General features: G+C 43.1%; 1 protein-coding gene across 2 annotated transcripts in view; it reads left to right on the top strand.

Moving 5' to 3' along the window:
- MPZL1 (myelin protein zero like 1) overlaps nucleotides 1-16,739 on the top strand; it is a 54,059-nt gene that overhangs the window by 31,263 nt on the left and 6,057 nt on the right. For both annotated transcript variants that reach the window (XM_045001961.1, XM_045001960.1), the window contains 2 exons: nucleotides 5,205-5,334; nucleotides 11,333-11,438. In XM_045001961.1, coding sequence (XP_044857896.1) covers nucleotides 5,205-5,334; nucleotides 11,333-11,438 — 236 coding nt within the window. The remainder of the gene's footprint in view (nucleotides 1-5,204; nucleotides 5,335-11,332; nucleotides 11,439-16,739) is intronic.

The raw sequence follows: 16,739 nt of genomic DNA, 5'->3' as shown, positions 1-16,739 counted from the left end.
GCTAAATTAGTGCAAATCCCTCTGTGGGCCCTTGATTTGAAGAGCTTATATCAATTTAGCTTAGTTTAGTAAATTAACTGTGGTTTATACCGGTTTAACGAAGTCACTTTTACAAAAACACATTTATTTATATCAGTGCAACTTCTTATGCAGACAAGGCTTTTATTTCCTTTTTTCTCCTATAAGGTACTCAGTAATTCAAAGGCTATATAAAATAGATCAGTTTGATAGTTTATAGTAATTTTTAAAGATATAATGAAAGCTCTTAAGCTACCTAAATTGGATTCCTTAAAGTCTGAAAAAGCGTTGTTGCTGTGGCAATCTTAAACAAAAAGAGGAAGGTCTTGACTAAGAACATATATGTAACTGATCACTAACAGGTATTACAATTTTTTTTTTGTTTCAGAGTGGTAGCCGTGTTAGTCTGTATCAGCAAAAAGAATGAGGAGTACTTGTGGCACCTTAGACTAACAAATTTATTTGAGCATAAGCTTTTGTGGGCTAAAACCCACTTCATCGGATGCATGCAGTGGAGAATACAGTAGGAAGATATATATATACACAGAGGCCATGAAAAAATGGGTGTTGCCATATCAACTATAACGAGAGTAATCAGTTAAGGTGAGCTATTATCAGCAGGAGAAAAAAACTTTTTGTAGTGATATTCAGGATGGCCCATTTCCAACAGTTGACAAGAAGGTGTGAGTAACAGTAGGGGGAAAAATTAGCATGGTGATACATTGAATATAATGCAAAACCTTTGAAGAAGCACTAAACAGTGAATGCCTATGTGGTCACAGAGTAGTCATTGACTGGTAAACAGTTACTCAAACCACTTAGTGTATAAAAGCAATTTTAAGTTTACACCTGAAATTAAGAATAATCAGGAGCTGAGACAAAGGTGTGCAGTTCTCTTGTCTGTTACTTCAGTAACTACTTCATCCTGCAACAGTTGAAGAGTCTTTATACCACTTCATAATGAGCAAGAAAGTGGACATTTGCAGAGCTTCTTGGATATTTCTTTGAACTTCAGAATGGATGTTGGCAGAGAGGCCCCACAACTTCCAACTAGAGAAACCAGCTTTGGGAGACGAGCAGCTACATGAAAGGATGGTTGGGATCAGTACCTAAGTGATCAGTTACTTCCCATGGGTCTCCCCTGGGTGTATCTTCTGATGCCAAAATGATGATCAAAGGCTAACCTGGGATGGGCTAAAACAGATATCACTCCAAAAAAGTTTGTAAACTGTGCAAGCCATTTTTGGCCACTTCAAAGATCATAGAATTTTCCATGAACAAAGCAGCAATAAATTATTGCAGGAATTCAAGGGACATCTTTTCTCACTGGATGGTTAGAAGGTGACACAAGACGCTTGTATTCCAAATGGAACACTGCAAATGTTTGTCAGGAGGTAGCTTTCTGATTGGCTCACAAAGGGGTTTACCAGGAACAGGTTAGACATCTGATTGGTAACTGGCTAAGAGGCCTTTTTTGTGCTCAGTTGTTTGATCCTTGAGGCTCAAGTATCTGGACAAAAAGACACAGTCCACCAGCTGCTTACTGAAGGGTTCCCCTTTCCCCCAATACTTTATCTTGTCCTAAGACACATACCATATTAACTGTTTCTTTAAAGTCCTAGGGAGACAATGAAATCTGGGAAAAGAACCAGATACAGTTGTCAGAACACCGTCGTTGAAATTAACTACCTGAATGTTCTATCTTAAGAAATCAGTTCTTGCAAATGTTGATACCTTTGTATCGATTTCAGCTGATAAATAGGGTTTTATGCATATTTTGCCATGTGATAATTTAATATAACCAAGTTAAGTACTTCTCAAAGCATGTATCTGAGACACAAAGTGGGTGAAGTAATATCTTTTATTGGATCAACTTCTTTTGGGGGCAGAGAGGTCCTGAGGAAGAGCTCTGTGTAGCTCAAAAGCTTTTTGATCAACTTCTGTTGGTGAGAGAGACACGTTTTTGAGCTACACAAAGCTCTTTCTCAGGACCCCCGCCCTCCTCTCTCTCCCCCCCCCCCCCCAAAATAAGTTGGTCCAGTAAAGTATTACCTTACCTACCTTGTTTTTCTAACATCTTGAGACCGATACAGCTACAACACTACATACAGTATGTAGCTGAGTCAGTTCTGTAAGTGAATTACAGGTATGCATTATACATTTTGTTTTAGTTACAAGTTTAACCAAAGTTGTTTAGAAATAATACTAAATAAGTAACTGAGCGCTAAGGTTTAAAGAACTTGCTGCATATATTTAGCCTCACTCTGTAACAGGAAACTGGTCACAGCAAGGTTTGCTCTTGGCACAGATATACCTTTAGTAGCAACAATCTGGAAGTGACACATCTTGTGCTTTCAGGCTCTCAGTTAGGAAGGAGAAACTCTTTGGCTTGTCAGTAAAATAATTTTACCTTTTGTTTGAAAACTTGGCTATTGTGGCATAAAAGTCTACAATACTGGTAAATTTCAGATGAATTAGGACTAGTTTTCAATTGTTACCTGCATATTTGGGAGTGAATTGCATCTTAGCTAGGAGTATCATTAGGAAAGGTAACATTTGAGTTAAATTGACAACTTTACTAACTAAACTGTAACTTCATAAAGCAAAGTGTGTTTTAAATTTAGGCTTGAGTTATAGGCAATTCCACCAATGTTGCAATTCAACCAGTTATTTAACTGACAAGTTGATAAGGATTCATAATCCTGTATTGGTACCCAAACCACATGCCCCAAATATGGTAGAACTAGGGTAGCTTACTTGTAGAAGACTGTCATAAGTGTCAGATGCATTTGATAGACTTTAACATTCATGGTAAAATGTAATCCTTTTAGATCTTGTAAAAACTATCATCTAGCATCTTGCTTTCTGTAACCTATTCTTAAAAATTATGTTCTGGCTAATAAACCCTATAAATCTTGAAATAGTGCTCCAGCCTTTACCCTAAGGAACAAAAATCCAGAGAATCATGACAAGCTTGATATCAATACTGATTGGTATCAAAAAACACATTAATTTTTTAAATCATTCTCACAAAGCACACAAGTATAATGAGAAATAACTTTTAATATTTTAAAACATGGTTCTTTGGGATTTTCCTGAATTACACAAGACAATCAGTGGTGGGTTAGCAGACATACAGAGGCATGTCTCCCTGCATCTGTGCTCTTTACTGGGGGATGCTAGGGCTATCGGGGTGCTACTTCAGCAGCATATCCCACTCTCAGATGTGAAAACAAAAACAAGGTGACTGTTGGCTCCCATATACACCAGTGGTGAATGATCTCAGTGGATCACATGGAATGGCCTAGAGGGGATATCCTGCCTCCAGACCGGGGCACATGGCTCCCATTCATTTCTAGTTCCTAAAAGGAAACAGAGGGGAAGTAGTTCAGCTGCAAAACAAACAAAAGAACCCAAAGTTAAAACTAAAAGATGGGAAGAATAAAAATCTGCTCATCACCGGTTTCTGCACAGATCCCCATCCCCCAAAAGTAGGGTGCCCATTGTAATAAGTGTAGAAGAAGCAGCTGCCTCATCATGACATCCACTAGAGTGATGACATAGTCCTTAGCCCTTAATGAATGGGCAGCTCATGCAGGGGGCAAAACAAAATGTGGAAAGACAAAATGTGTGAATATTCCATAAACTTAGTGCACTTGCACAGGGAGACGTACTGGGCATTTGCAGTATTCTAGGGTATGGCGACCTATACCCTACAGTGCTTGCTGTGGGAATACCTTATGTAGGCATAGTACATCATGAGTAGGCTGAAACAAATGCCTAATGCAGGTGCTCTGCACCCTTGAAACCTGACTAGTTCAACTATACCTGGAGCAGGCTACAGTGGTGCAGTTATCTAAAATAGATGCAACCCTGGACTGTCTTGTTCAAACTTAATTGGAGATCTTGAAACAAGTGAAGGGTGTGGAAAACCTTGCAATTCTGTATGATGGCTTGTCCAAACAGCAGTGGTATAGTTAACTCAGATTTCCATAAATAATCTTTTTTTATACTCATGTTGTTTTTTAACTCTTCTGGCTGTTCACTTGGCCTCACTCAAAAGGTGTGTGTTGGAGACAATTTGAGCAAAATAATACTGTCACTCTTTGATAACCTGAAAAGGAAACATTACAGATATGTGCAGTGATGTATTAAGGTTGAGGAAGCACTAGCAAAGCCTCTAGAAGTAGTCTTTGTTTGCTCACACATATACTTTTGGATTATAGTTGTGCTGTATGCATGATACTTAAGTGCGAAACAACAGCTATATATTATTTATCAGTAGATCTCAATATATGTTACTTATGCCCATTTCTTCCCTCAAATGTGCTTGCTTTTTCCAACTGACCTCAATGGGATTTCATAGAATCATAGAATTCAAGATCAGAAGGGACCAATATGATCATCTAGTCTGACCTCCTGCAAGATGCAGGCCACATAAGCCTATCCCCCCACTCCTTTAGCAAGCGACCCCTGCCCCATGCTTCGGAGGAAGGCGAAAAACCTCCAGGGCCACAGCCAATCTACCCTGGAGGAAAATTCCTTCCCGACCCCAAATATGGCGGTCAGCTGAACCCCGAGCATGCGGGCAAGACTCTCCAGCCATACCCTCTGGAAAAAGGTTAAGAATATCATATCATTGACCCATGTACTATTTACCAGTGTGGCACTTAATTAACCTATTGACTAAGCCCGGTATCCTATCATACCATCTCCTCCATAAACTTATCTAGCTTAATCTTAAAGTCATGGAGGTCCTTCGCCCCCACTGTTTCCCTCGGTAGGCTGTTCCAGTATTGCACTCCCCTGATAGTTAGAAACCTTCGTCTAATTGCACAGATGTACCTGAGAACAAAGTAATGTGTAACATGAGTCAAGGTTCTTGTTGTACATTTAACTTCTGCACTCCTTGACTTCTGAATGGTTAAAATGCAGGCTCTATCCTTGGTTTATGGAAACTTTTTTGTTCTTATGTAAAGTACTCGGAATGCGTGCTCAGAACAGACGGAACTCTGCTTGTCCTCAGCTAGCTTTTCCGTTTGTGCTGCATGTGTTCACCCATGACTCTGTGACTTCCTCCTGCTCTGAAAGGATCTAAGGGAGAAAGGAGGCTTTTTGTGGCTCACATTTTTACTAACTAGAAAATGAAGCAAAGTGTTGAATCTTTTTTTCCCCTCCCCCCTCAGACAATCTGCCTGCGTTCCCCACTGGCATGGTGGTAGCGATAGCCATTGGTGTGACTCTAGTTGTCTTGCTGCTCATCGTGATTATCGTGTGTGTCATCAGAAAGAAGAACTCTAAAAAGCATTACTCTGGGTAAGAGAGATCACACCCTTTTTACCAGTGGGGGGTGGGGGGGGGCGAGGATTGAGGGAAGAGTGAAAGGACCATAAGTGGTTGAGATGAGGCAGGAGTCATTTCAGCGAAGTCCTGTCTTCAGCTGGCCATCATGACCTCCCCAAAGGGATGTAGTACCAAAAGGAGCAGTAGTCTGATAGCTGGGGAACTGTCATTCCTACCAGTGCTCTCTAGGCTTATGCATTATTATTGCGATCTTTCTTTGTAATATACTTTAAAGCAGTGGTTCTCAAACTGGGTTGGGACCCCAAAGTGGGTCGTGACCCCATTTTAATGCGGTTGCCAGGGCTGGCTTAAACTTGCTGGGGCCCAAGCCATTACGCTTCAAGTCCTGAGCGTTGGGGCTCAGGCTACAGGCTCCCTGCCTGGGACCGAAGCCCTTGGGCTTCGGCTTTGGTCCACCCCGCCCACGGCGGTGAGGCTTGGGCTTTGGCTCCCCACTCAAGGGGTGGGGCTCGGGCATGCTCAAGCATCGGTCCCTGCTCCTGGGGTCATGTAGTAATTTTTGTTAGAAGGGGCTCACAGTGCAATGAAGTTTGAGAACCCCTGCTTTAAAGGACAAATCGACCCCCAAGTGGTTTCATTACAATGCAAACAGGAGACACTTTGATTTGTTTCAGTCCGTACTAAATAACATCTGCCCTCAGTGATTTTTAAAAATAAAATAGTTGAAAATATTCTATTTTTAATCTGTTATTATGACATGCCAATAGTGCATATTATATGGTACTACTAACATGAAATGTAAGGATATAAAAATTAGGAACTCATTAAATGAAGCACAGTATCCAAAACATTTTTTAGAAGTTCTGTTTCTCGGGAAACTTTTTGAAACTGTTTTAATTCGATTTGTAAAGAAAACAAATGTAAAATGTCCAATTTTTCAGAGAAATGGAAATTGAGTTTTGACCTGCTCTTTTTGTTAGTGGTTGTATTGCTAGCAATACATGGCTAAGATACAGAATACCTGTAAGAATTAAGGACACCAGGAGAGCAATTAATGAAAATTCCCAATACTGAAACAATGCCAGTTGCAAGTCTAAATTTAATCCCGTGGGGAAAAATGCACAGGCTGGTTTGAACTGGTTCAAAAGCCTTTGTAAGTCATGGCCTGGAAACTCTATAAAATAATAGATCCTGACCTGGGGAGAGAGATACCATTATGAGAATTGACAGGCATGAGTCTGTGACCAACGCAGAAACAGATCCTGTGGGAGGACCTGAAGTGTATTAGACCAACCAGGTTCTCCATGTGGAAGGTGGTTGACCACCTGGTAAGCTAGGCTTGTGTATAAGCTTTTTATTATTTTTTTTCTGAAATGCTTTTGCTCTGAATAAATAGTACGTTGCTTTATGAAAGCTGACTGGTCACTCAATAACCCTATTGCTGTTCCTGAGAGAAGAGAACTGCAGGTGCTGAAGTCAGACTTACTGAGGCGATCATAGTGCATTTCAGGGGTCTGCAGCCAAAGACCACAGTCTAGAGGGAGAGAATCACAGGATTCCACCCCAAGGAAGGTGAGCGCAGGAGGCTCAAAGTTGAAACCTAAGGGGTAGAACCTCAAGGAGACCATAAAGGGGTCAGAGGTGCAGTTACCTCTGGGACTGTGACATGTGGTGGTAGCAGGTGTGGGATCTATGACAGTGATAAATTTCTAACAGTACCAACAGCAGTGAAAACAAGTATTGTAGAAAGAAGCACCAAGAAAAGTCAGTCATTCAGGGAAAGAGACAAAACCAGGAAAGATGAGTTATGAGCAACTAGGAAAAATCAACTGGTGGAATTATGCATAGGCAGCTAAACTCAAGAGCTGTCAAAGGCACAGCTGATTGAACTGCCATACTCTGAGGCCCAGAAATGATATTTCAAGGCTGCAAGTGCACCCAGATCTCAGGGAGAGATGGCAGAGGTCGAGGGAGACCTGGGAGACTGCTTCCTAGCAGGAAGCGGAGAAGAGGAGGATCCCAGGCAGCAACTGTGCTTTATCCAGACTGAATTCACTACTTGAGCGGTTGATGTGGAACAACTTGCAATTTGAAGAGAAAAAACTGCAACTTGCGAGAGGCAGGCTGCACTTGGAAACCCAGAAACCTGGGGACTGGGGACTGGGGACCAGGAGCAGCAGCAGCAGCACCAGTACAAAGAGAGACAGCACTGGTGTAAGCAAGGAGAAAGAGAAAAGCAGCAGCAGGAAGGAGAAAAGGAGAGCCAGCTGGAGCTTGAATTGGAGAGAAAGTGCTAAGCGTCGCTTGTTCCGGGAGGTGGAGACGGATCCTCTGAAGGCATAGACTCCAAATTGTTACCTTGCTTTAGGAACAGGTGTATTTTTAAATGCTTTTGAAATGAGTTGTGAATTGAACAGGGTGGGTGTGAGGATATGGTAGTGTCTGGCTTCACTACTGACAGGGAAGCCCTAATAGCTTTCATCCATATGGCCAGAGAGGACTATAGAAACTATGAGCAATATAAGCATGTGTTACTGCTGAAGTTTAAACTGACACTTGAAGTGTATAGGAAGAAGTTCCAGGGTGTTGAAAAGGGGCTATGAACTATGCTGAGGTTGCAACCCAAATTAGGAGAGCAGGTATGGGGACCGCAGCTGGAAAATAAGTTTCCTGTCAAATCCAGGCTGTCTGCATATTCATTAGCATAACAGGGATGCAGTGGGCTCAGAAACTGGGGATCAGGCCTAGAGAGAGGTCCAGCTGTACTGGGTGGGAGGCCACCTCAGAGGGACCCCTGGGTGAATGGTGAAAAGCAGTAACAAACTGGCTCATGTTTCTGGAATTGCCTAGTCTGTCTGCAGAGGCCCAGTGCAGTCCTGGAAAGGTTGTCTGCATGTCAACCTTAAGAGTTAACTCTGTGGCTGAGTCTTCAGAGGGAGGAAGTCACACAGCCAACTTGTTTGGGGCATACAGTGTTCATGCTGATGGGTTTACACCCCAAACAACTGCACATAGGCCTTAGCAGACAAAGGACTTGAAACTGTATAAAATAACATCTCTGGCCTATGGTGAGAGACCCTATCTGGGAACTGACTGGCATGAGACTGTGGCCAACAAACCTGCCCTGCAGGAGGACCTGAAGTGTATTAGACCTCCCAGGGTTGGTCTCCCATGCGGAAGATGGGTGGCCACCTACTAAGTTAGGTATGTATACAAGTTGTTTAAGATGTTTTCTCTCAAATACTTTTGTTCTAAATAGATAGTAAGTTGCTTTCTGAAAGCTGGCTGGTCACTGGATAACCCTAACACTGCCCCTGAGAGAACAGAACATCAGGTGCTGAACAGAAGTCAGACCTACTGAGGTGATCACAGTGACTTGTAGGAGTCTGGCGCCAACGACTCCAGTCTGTAGTGAGAGACTCATGGGATTCTGCTCTGAGAGAGGCAACAGCTACAAGCCTGAGACCTAAGTTGCATGCCCTCAAGGAGACCATCGGGGTCAGAGGTGCAATTAATTTGAATGGTGACAGTGTCTAAAGAGCTCATCCCCACCCCAACCTGTTCCCAGCTGGAGACCTTGGAGAAAATGGGTTCATTAGAGTCCAATGGTAAGACTGAGTGAAGTGAAGTCAGCTGTGTGTGCTCAGAGTTCAGTGTGGAAAGCCTAGCTTTCTTTTGGTTTGTGTTTTCCCCATAACTAAAGGAAGCATGCACTGACACGCATCAAAGGTGCTTATATCAGGAGTCAAATGCCTTGCTTCAGGTTGTTCCACTCTAGTGTTTTCCAGGTGACGGATGCTAGTGCGGGTGCCAGGGTTGGATCAGTAATATTTGTGCACTGTAAATTCTAATAGATTTAACTATTATAGGTCGCCTTCCAGCAAAGTCATCTTTAAACTTAATACTGCTTTCACTGACCATACCAGCCCTGCATGTGTTGGTTAAGGGGAGGGCCAGATGTACTGTGATTGCTGTTAATATCACTACCAAGGTTCATGGACTAATTTTTAAGTGAAACTAACCCAATATATGGCAGTGTAATGCACAGATTGGGATAATGGTTCTGTCTTGAGCTAAAGTAGGGAGGGGGCATTTGGGTAGTGTTGAGAACCCCTGCATGGCAATGCCAAAACCTCCATTCTTACTCTGACTTTGGTTTTTTTTTCCTTTGTGCCTTGATGTGCTGGGATCGGATCCTGCTTATCTTCATCTCCTTACAGAGATCCTGATATAGACGCCAGATTGGGAATGTAACAGGGCTGGGTCTCCTCTTCCAGTCCCACTAGACACCATGGTAACTAATCACATTGGTGGTTGCTGTTAATACCTGTGTGTATGTGTACACATTTCCTCTTCCCTTGCTGACTAACCAGCTAGCTCTGTGCTAACATAACTCCATTGTGACTTGTGCTGGATTGTCCTGTTACAGACTGTTGGCAAGGGGATGGCACATTTCATTGGGAGCTTGGGATTCATTGTCTTCTGTCTAATTGGGGTGGGAATGCTACTTATCCTAATCCGTGTACCTCAGTCTCTTCTAGTAGTGAACTCATCAATGGACTAGAACATAGACCATTCAGAGTTCTTCCCTGTGGGAATAAAACTTCTAAATTCCCAGTGCCTATTCCTCTTTGTGACAATAATGATAGATTTCTAAAGTACCCATCACCATGATCTCTAGGTGCACAAACTTCTTAAAATTCCATTGTGATCTTTAGGTACAATACAGACTTGTAGGAATACACAGTGAGCCCCAGAAATCTACTGTAACCCATTTTAGCCATTTAAAGGGCTGCTCAGTCAATTTCAGCCAGAGTAGAAGCTCCTCACTGCTGGGTCTCCAGGTCCCTTTTTCTAGTAGTCCCCTTTTTACTGTCATGTGTCTGAGATGCTGGCTCTCTAAAGGTTTGATTAACCCTTTGGATAACAAAAAGGTTGGCCTGTGAGGAGTTGCATTCTGCTCAATGTCATTGTCATTATTCATGTGTTTGTGTTTGCTGCATGTGTAAGAGGTGGGGCATTATGGGGGAGAGAGGGGTTAATTAGTGGGTAGAAAAGTGGTGTTAAAGGGAGTTCCTATATTTGTTTTGTGTATAGGAAGAGGTGGCATGTTTCTGTAGTGTATGCTTGGGTAAGAGGAGAAAGGTGAGGCCAGTGTTCAGAGGTATAGACTGCTGCTGGGACCAGGGGTTGCCTAAGGAAATTTTAAAGGACCATTGCTCATTTTGGTCTCCTTAGTCCCCGGTCCATCCCAGATATGTGAATGTTTCCTTCTACTTTCTCTCCCCAGTCTCGTCTATGGAAATTGAAAGGAGCAGGTAGAAAAGCAAACCTAACTGAACTAACTTTAGAGCTGTCAGCCTCTTCCCCAAAACTGTTCCCGGAGTTGCTGAGTGAAATGTCTTTGATCTGTCCTGTTAGAAGTACAAGGGGCTGCAATTATGACCCAGCCAGTCTGTCACTTGTGACTACTATGATCGCCACTACAGGAACTGGCATCCAGAGAACAAGAGATTGAATTAGTCTAGAATCCCAGACAAATCAAATACAAAAGAATTAAGCAGGAGACGTATGGCAGCCACCTATGCAGCATGGAAGAGCTGGTGATTCCTGCCACTCTTGTTAGATGTAGTAATGGTGAATTCCTCACTCATGTGGGCTGAGGCGGGGATTAGTTAGCCTATGCACAGTTAGAAAGTAGTTTGTATTCACACCTGGATGTTCTCTGATGCCTCATATATAGGACAAGAAAGCAAATTCCCAGGTTCTTATGGCTTAATCTGGCTTTATTAGGTAGAGGAGAATAGCTGTGATATGTATGAGGACAAGTGTACGAGTGACTGGGTAGGCAGGGAGAAGGTGGGAACTGGTCTCAATACCCATTGTGATCACTTTTACTTTGGCATAGCCTGCCACTTCATCCTGCCATCACTCGCTTTTGTTTTTTGTTCCTGTTTTTTGTTTGTCTCTTGAATGTTGTCCTGCAAATTCTGCTTTGCCACCTCGTCAGCTGCAGTACCTCTGAGAGCTTGATGTCGCCGGTTAAGCAGGCTCCACGGAAGTCACCCTCCGACACAGAGGGTTTGGTAAACCACGTGCCCACCAGATTGCACCAGGTAAATTTCAGTACTCTCCAATGCAGGGACGTCCCAGGGTGTGGGAGAGGTGGATCCATGCTGTGGAGAGGATGAAGGTGGGGTGGGAGAGGTGAATTAGCTGGCTGTGTTGTTCCATGTACTGAAGCAGCTGGGAGGAAAAGGGATCTGCTCTGTATGGGATTGGGTGTAAAGCTGTAGTTGGAGTTTGTGAACTATACTTCCTAGCTTTAGCATTTCCAAAAAGCAAGGATTCAACTTAGCCGTTAATGAACTGACAATGAGGTGTATATCCCTTTTGGCCTTGTGCTCTCTATGGGAAAAAGATTTGTTAGTTAACATGGTAACTGACATGAGGTAAAACCCTATTGAAGACAAGGCAGTTTGCTGCCTTCACTTCTGTTAGCAGATTGAGGTGGTCACCGTTGTCTTAGTGTATGCTAAGGTGACAAGTGACCAGGATTCATCACTGAATTTGGTCTGTTGGTTGGATTGTTAGCTTCCCTGGCTTGGGCCAGGTACTGACAGGGAGTGTGAGGTGAATGCTGATCCATGCCCCCCAGGTTGAAATAAAGATCTTCTTGCATGTGAAAACTACATTATTTTCAGTAGCATTTTACCTCATGTCAGTTAGCGCATGTTAACTAACATGAGGTAAGAACACACCTCTTTTTCCTAGTGCAGATGCACCCTAAGACTGTGTCTACACAGTAGCTGGGAGGTGTAGTTCCCAGCTTAGGTAGATGTATATGTGCTAGCTCTGCTTAAGCTAGTGCTTTAAAAATAGTAACGACCCTACGGCAGCATGGGCAACGGCTTGGGGTAGCTGCTTGAGTAAGTAGCTAGGATCTTGGACAGGATTGTACTCTTGCAGCTAGCCTGAGCTGCTGCCCACACTGTTGCAGCCACACTGCCTTTTTAGTGTGTCCGCTCAAGCAGAGCTAGCATATACGTCTTCCAGAGTTGCGCCTCCCAGCTGCAGCGTAGATATAGCCTCAGTGATGAATAGGCCTGTGTTTGAAAGAGTGAGTCAATGCAATTGAAACACAAAACAGTAATAGTCTGCCTGTGAGTATGATGCCTTTGGCTCCTGTGCATTCATTCAACCTTGTGGACTTCTACCAGTTCATTTCACCCTCCTGGGGCTTTGAACCTCTATGGTTCCACTCAACAATTGAAGGCAGAATCTAATACTGACCTAGACAATCATTCCACAGAAAATGAAAAGTGCCTTCATGAGGTATGGGAAAAATCTAGTAGAAAGCCTAGAAACCTCTCAAACAGGGACACTATATATAAATATGGGTGTGAGTTGGCAAGAATGTTCAGGGCTCCTTGCTACATCTCCACTACAGCACTTCTGATGAAGATGCTCTAAGCCAACTCCTGCCTTCTCAAGAGGCGGTAGCTATATTAGCAGGAGAAGCCCTCCCACCGGCATCGTGCTGTCTACACCGGTGCTTAGGTTGGTGTAACTTACGTTGCTCAAGGGTGTGGATTAGTCATACACGTGACTGATATAAGTTATACCGAAGTAACCTGTAGTGTAGACAAGGTCCTTATAATGCATAACTAGATGTGTGACTGGAGCTGATTGAAGAAATGAGACCTAATAATCGAAATGAGTGATCTGTATGAACACTCTAAATGTACTGTATGAAATCTTTTATGTTAATAGTGCCAAACTTGCTAAGCACTTCATAGAGCAGAATGAAGGCAAAGTCCCTGGCCCATAGAGTTTACAATCTACATGTATGAAAAGCCACAGGGTGACATTCTGAAAAGGAAGATTAGGTGGTTTTATAGATTTGTATTTTTGGTGACTTTGAATTTTAGCCATGGTGTTAGCTGGAGGACTTTGTAAGTGATTTGGGAAGGGAGCATACTTGTAGTTTTCAGAACGGTTTCTTAATTTTGTAAAATCACTTTGTATTCCCTTTGGATGGAGTTTATCCATTAATAGATTTTTTTTTTGGCTGCTTCCTGAACAGATGAATGAAGATAACTCTTTCCTTTCAGCTAGAGTCAAAATTAAATATTTCAGATTTATAGTAATGTTGGGCTGCCCTGAGCAAGGAGGTAGGCAGGAAGCATGAGGTTATTGGTTTGAGTTGGGGTAAGCAAAGTGGTGGGAGGAGCATGGTTTGAGAGACAAAGCAAGAAAAGCTTGTCTAGACTAGGAGAAAAAGTATTCTTAAAATCAATAGTTAACCCATTAAGTGGAGCTTAAAATGTGTTAGCACCTAGTGTAGACAGAATTTAACATATTTTAAAACATGTTTTCCAATTGTGGTCAACCTAGGCTTGCGTCTAGGGTTAACCTTGACTGGTTAAATGGAGCTAAAAGATACTAATCTGTGTGTACAACTAGAGAAAGGGTTAGCAGCTAACTCAGACCTCTTAATCTAGGCAAACAAAATGCCAATGTGTTTTTAAAGATATCTGTGCTAAGTGTTTCAAAACATGTTGGTTAAAAGGTGTTGGCTGTTCTTGATTTTTGGTGTCCTCCCTGCCCTGGCTTTTGTACACAGGAAATTTATTCCAGAATAAGATAAGGTGTGAATTTAAAGCAGAATAGCCGTTCTGGAATAGCTTCCTCATGTTGGATGAGTTTATTCCAGAATCAGGGCTTGGCTACACTTACAAATTTGCAGCGCTGCAGCAGGGTATGAAAACACACCCTCTCCAGCGCTGCAAATTGTGGCGCTGCAAAGCGCCAGTGTGGTCAAAGCCCTAGCGCTGGGAGCCGCGCTCCCAGCGCTGTCCATTATTCCCCACAGGGAGGTGGAGTACGGACAGCGCTGGGAGCGCTTTCTCCCAGCGCTGGTGCTTTGACTACACTTAGCGCTTCAAAGCGCTGCCGCGGCAGCGCTTTGAAGTGCTAAGTGTAGCCACAGCCTCAGTGTGTCCATGGGGAAATCTATTCTGCAATAGCTATTCCAGTCAATTGTCCTGTATAGACAAGCCCTTAGACCAGGAGTTCTCAAACTTCATTGCGCTGCAACAGATGGTGGAGAGGTCTATTAGTAGCTTATGATCTGATCAGACAGTTGGCAGTGATCTGAATAGGTGGGATATCTTTACAGTATATTGGTGTGTAACCATCTGTGCTTCACAATCACATACCCAAATTGTATCTAAGGGGCAAAGGAGCTGTTTCTCACTCCTAAAGTACAAATTCTCGGGTCATTTGGCACTTTCTGTATGGGTGCATTAATTTGTGAGGCACTCCTGCATTCTTACTGTAAGTAGTGACAGTATCTTGACATAGCATCACAACTAATAGCCAGGAACTACCAGTGCCTACTGTCCAGTCCAATGAATTCAATTGATGTATATTGACAGCTTTTTATTTTAAAAACCTTTAGACCATCTCCCTTGGAATTCTTCCCCTTCTTCCTCCCAGTTTCCTGTTTAGTAATGTATATGTATGTGGCAGCTATATCTTTCCAGTACCTATGCGTCTCTGGAGGGCATCAGCTTTACTTTCGCTGTTACCTCTCTTTTGCCTCCCCTTTTTCCTAAGAGGCTTTTAGCTTAGTTTGGTAAATATTTCCCCCAGAAGTAGTTTATAACCTCCAATTCCTCTTTTAACAGAGTATTTTGAAAGCAGTAGTTGTTGAAGAGCTGCTGAGCAGAAGCATGCAAGAGCTGGTTTTGATAGCAGGTCTCTCTCAGAGGCCCCAGACTTTTCTCACACCTTGCTTCTAATTACTCTGTTGGAGAGGTGATTGTAGGAGTGTCTGATTCAACACAATCACATTTGAAACACATCCTTCCAGGAAAGAAAGGGAACCATAGTGGGTATGTGAAGGCCTCTTTCATCCAGAGAGATCAGGGAAGCTGAGAAAGTCAGTCAAACTGACGAAAGGGAAACGAGCTGGTGTAGAGACCTGGAAATATCTTGGGTTTAGAACCACTTTTAGTGATGTAAATTTTTTTTCCCAATGGGGCAAAGTCAGTCACTTCCTCTTAGTTCTCATAAGGACTATAAGTGTGACTGAGGTATGGTCTGTGCTTAAAAGTGAGGTTGACATAGCTAAGTGAGTCGAGATGTGAAAAATCCACCCCCTGACTGACATAGCTGTGCTGACCTGCCCCTGGTGTAGATGCAACTATGTTGCTGCTTCTGTCGAATAGCTACCATAATTCAAGCGGGCGGTGTTTCTACACAGAACAACCTCTTCAGTTGGTTTAGGCTTTGTCTACACAATGGGGTTATGCCTCTGTAGCTGTGGTCATGTAGCGTGGCTGGTAGAGTCACTGTAGCATAGATGCACTCTGATTGTGCAGACTCGGTTGTGCTGAGACCACTTCTCAGGTGGCTGCACCATCCTCAGCCTTGTATCCAGGGGCATTGTTTGCTATCAGGTAAGGGGGGCAGTTTCATCCCCACACCTTTGTTTGCTCCCCCAGCTTTCCATGCGTGTGTCTGCTCCACTTTTTGCCCCCTCCCCCAACTTTGTAGGATATAATATAATCACATATCATGTTTTTATGCTGATACAACTTCCCTCCCTTCCCCTTTAAATTTTCTGAAATGATGCCCCTGCTTGTATCTAACTCACTGAGAGAGTGCAATATCCTAGCACTGCAACTGAGAAGTTGTCGTTTTGCTGAAATCAATTTCCCACCCTTTCGCCTGCTTCTCAGATACCTGCGTTTGGGATATGGAGCACTCCAGTCCCATCCCACTCTGCACTTCATATTCCTGCAGGTTGCGTTTCAGGGAGCACAGGTATTGGTGGTGAACCTATGGGTCCTCTGTTCTGAAGTTTCATGTGCATTGCTGCCCTCTGAGGCACTGAAACAAAATTGGTTGGCAGTGTCTGTCAAGTTCTTTGGTGTGAACCACAAACTGCATATGAGGATTCCTTCATTGATCACTGAAGTGCAGCTATCTGAACATGATAGTAGTTTAGCAGAACAGGTTAGGTCATGGAGAATACTAAATCTATTTAAAACTCCAAGAGAATGAGATGAGATGTTTTGGCCAGAACACAATTTGAGGACCTGCACCAGCTCTGATATTGCTACTCATTGCCAAGGGAGCCTTGTTGACCCCCCGGTTAGATCTTCTGTTTTAAAACCAAGCTAAGGCACTGGGTCAGTACTGAGGGAGGTGCACCAACTACTGAGTCATCACTAGCTGCAGTATCTAAGTGGTCCTTGTCACTATATCATAGGATTGATATGGTTGCTTACTTAGCTGGTGAATAGTGACTACGTCATATTACACTGTGGCTGCAGGCTAGAACTCATTCACTCTACTTGAGGAACAGATCTACTTGAGGATTTGAAGGTCTGCAGGTATAGTGCATA

This window comes from Mauremys mutica, chromosome 1, assembly GCF_020497125.1.
Source record: "Mauremys mutica isolate MM-2020 ecotype Southern chromosome 1, ASM2049712v1, whole genome shotgun sequence".
In the NCBI taxonomy this organism is placed as follows: Eukaryota; Metazoa; Chordata; order Testudines; family Geoemydidae; genus Mauremys; species Mauremys mutica.
The sequence above is the reverse complement of the archived record's forward strand: the minus strand, read 5'-3'. Positions and strand labels throughout refer to the sequence as shown.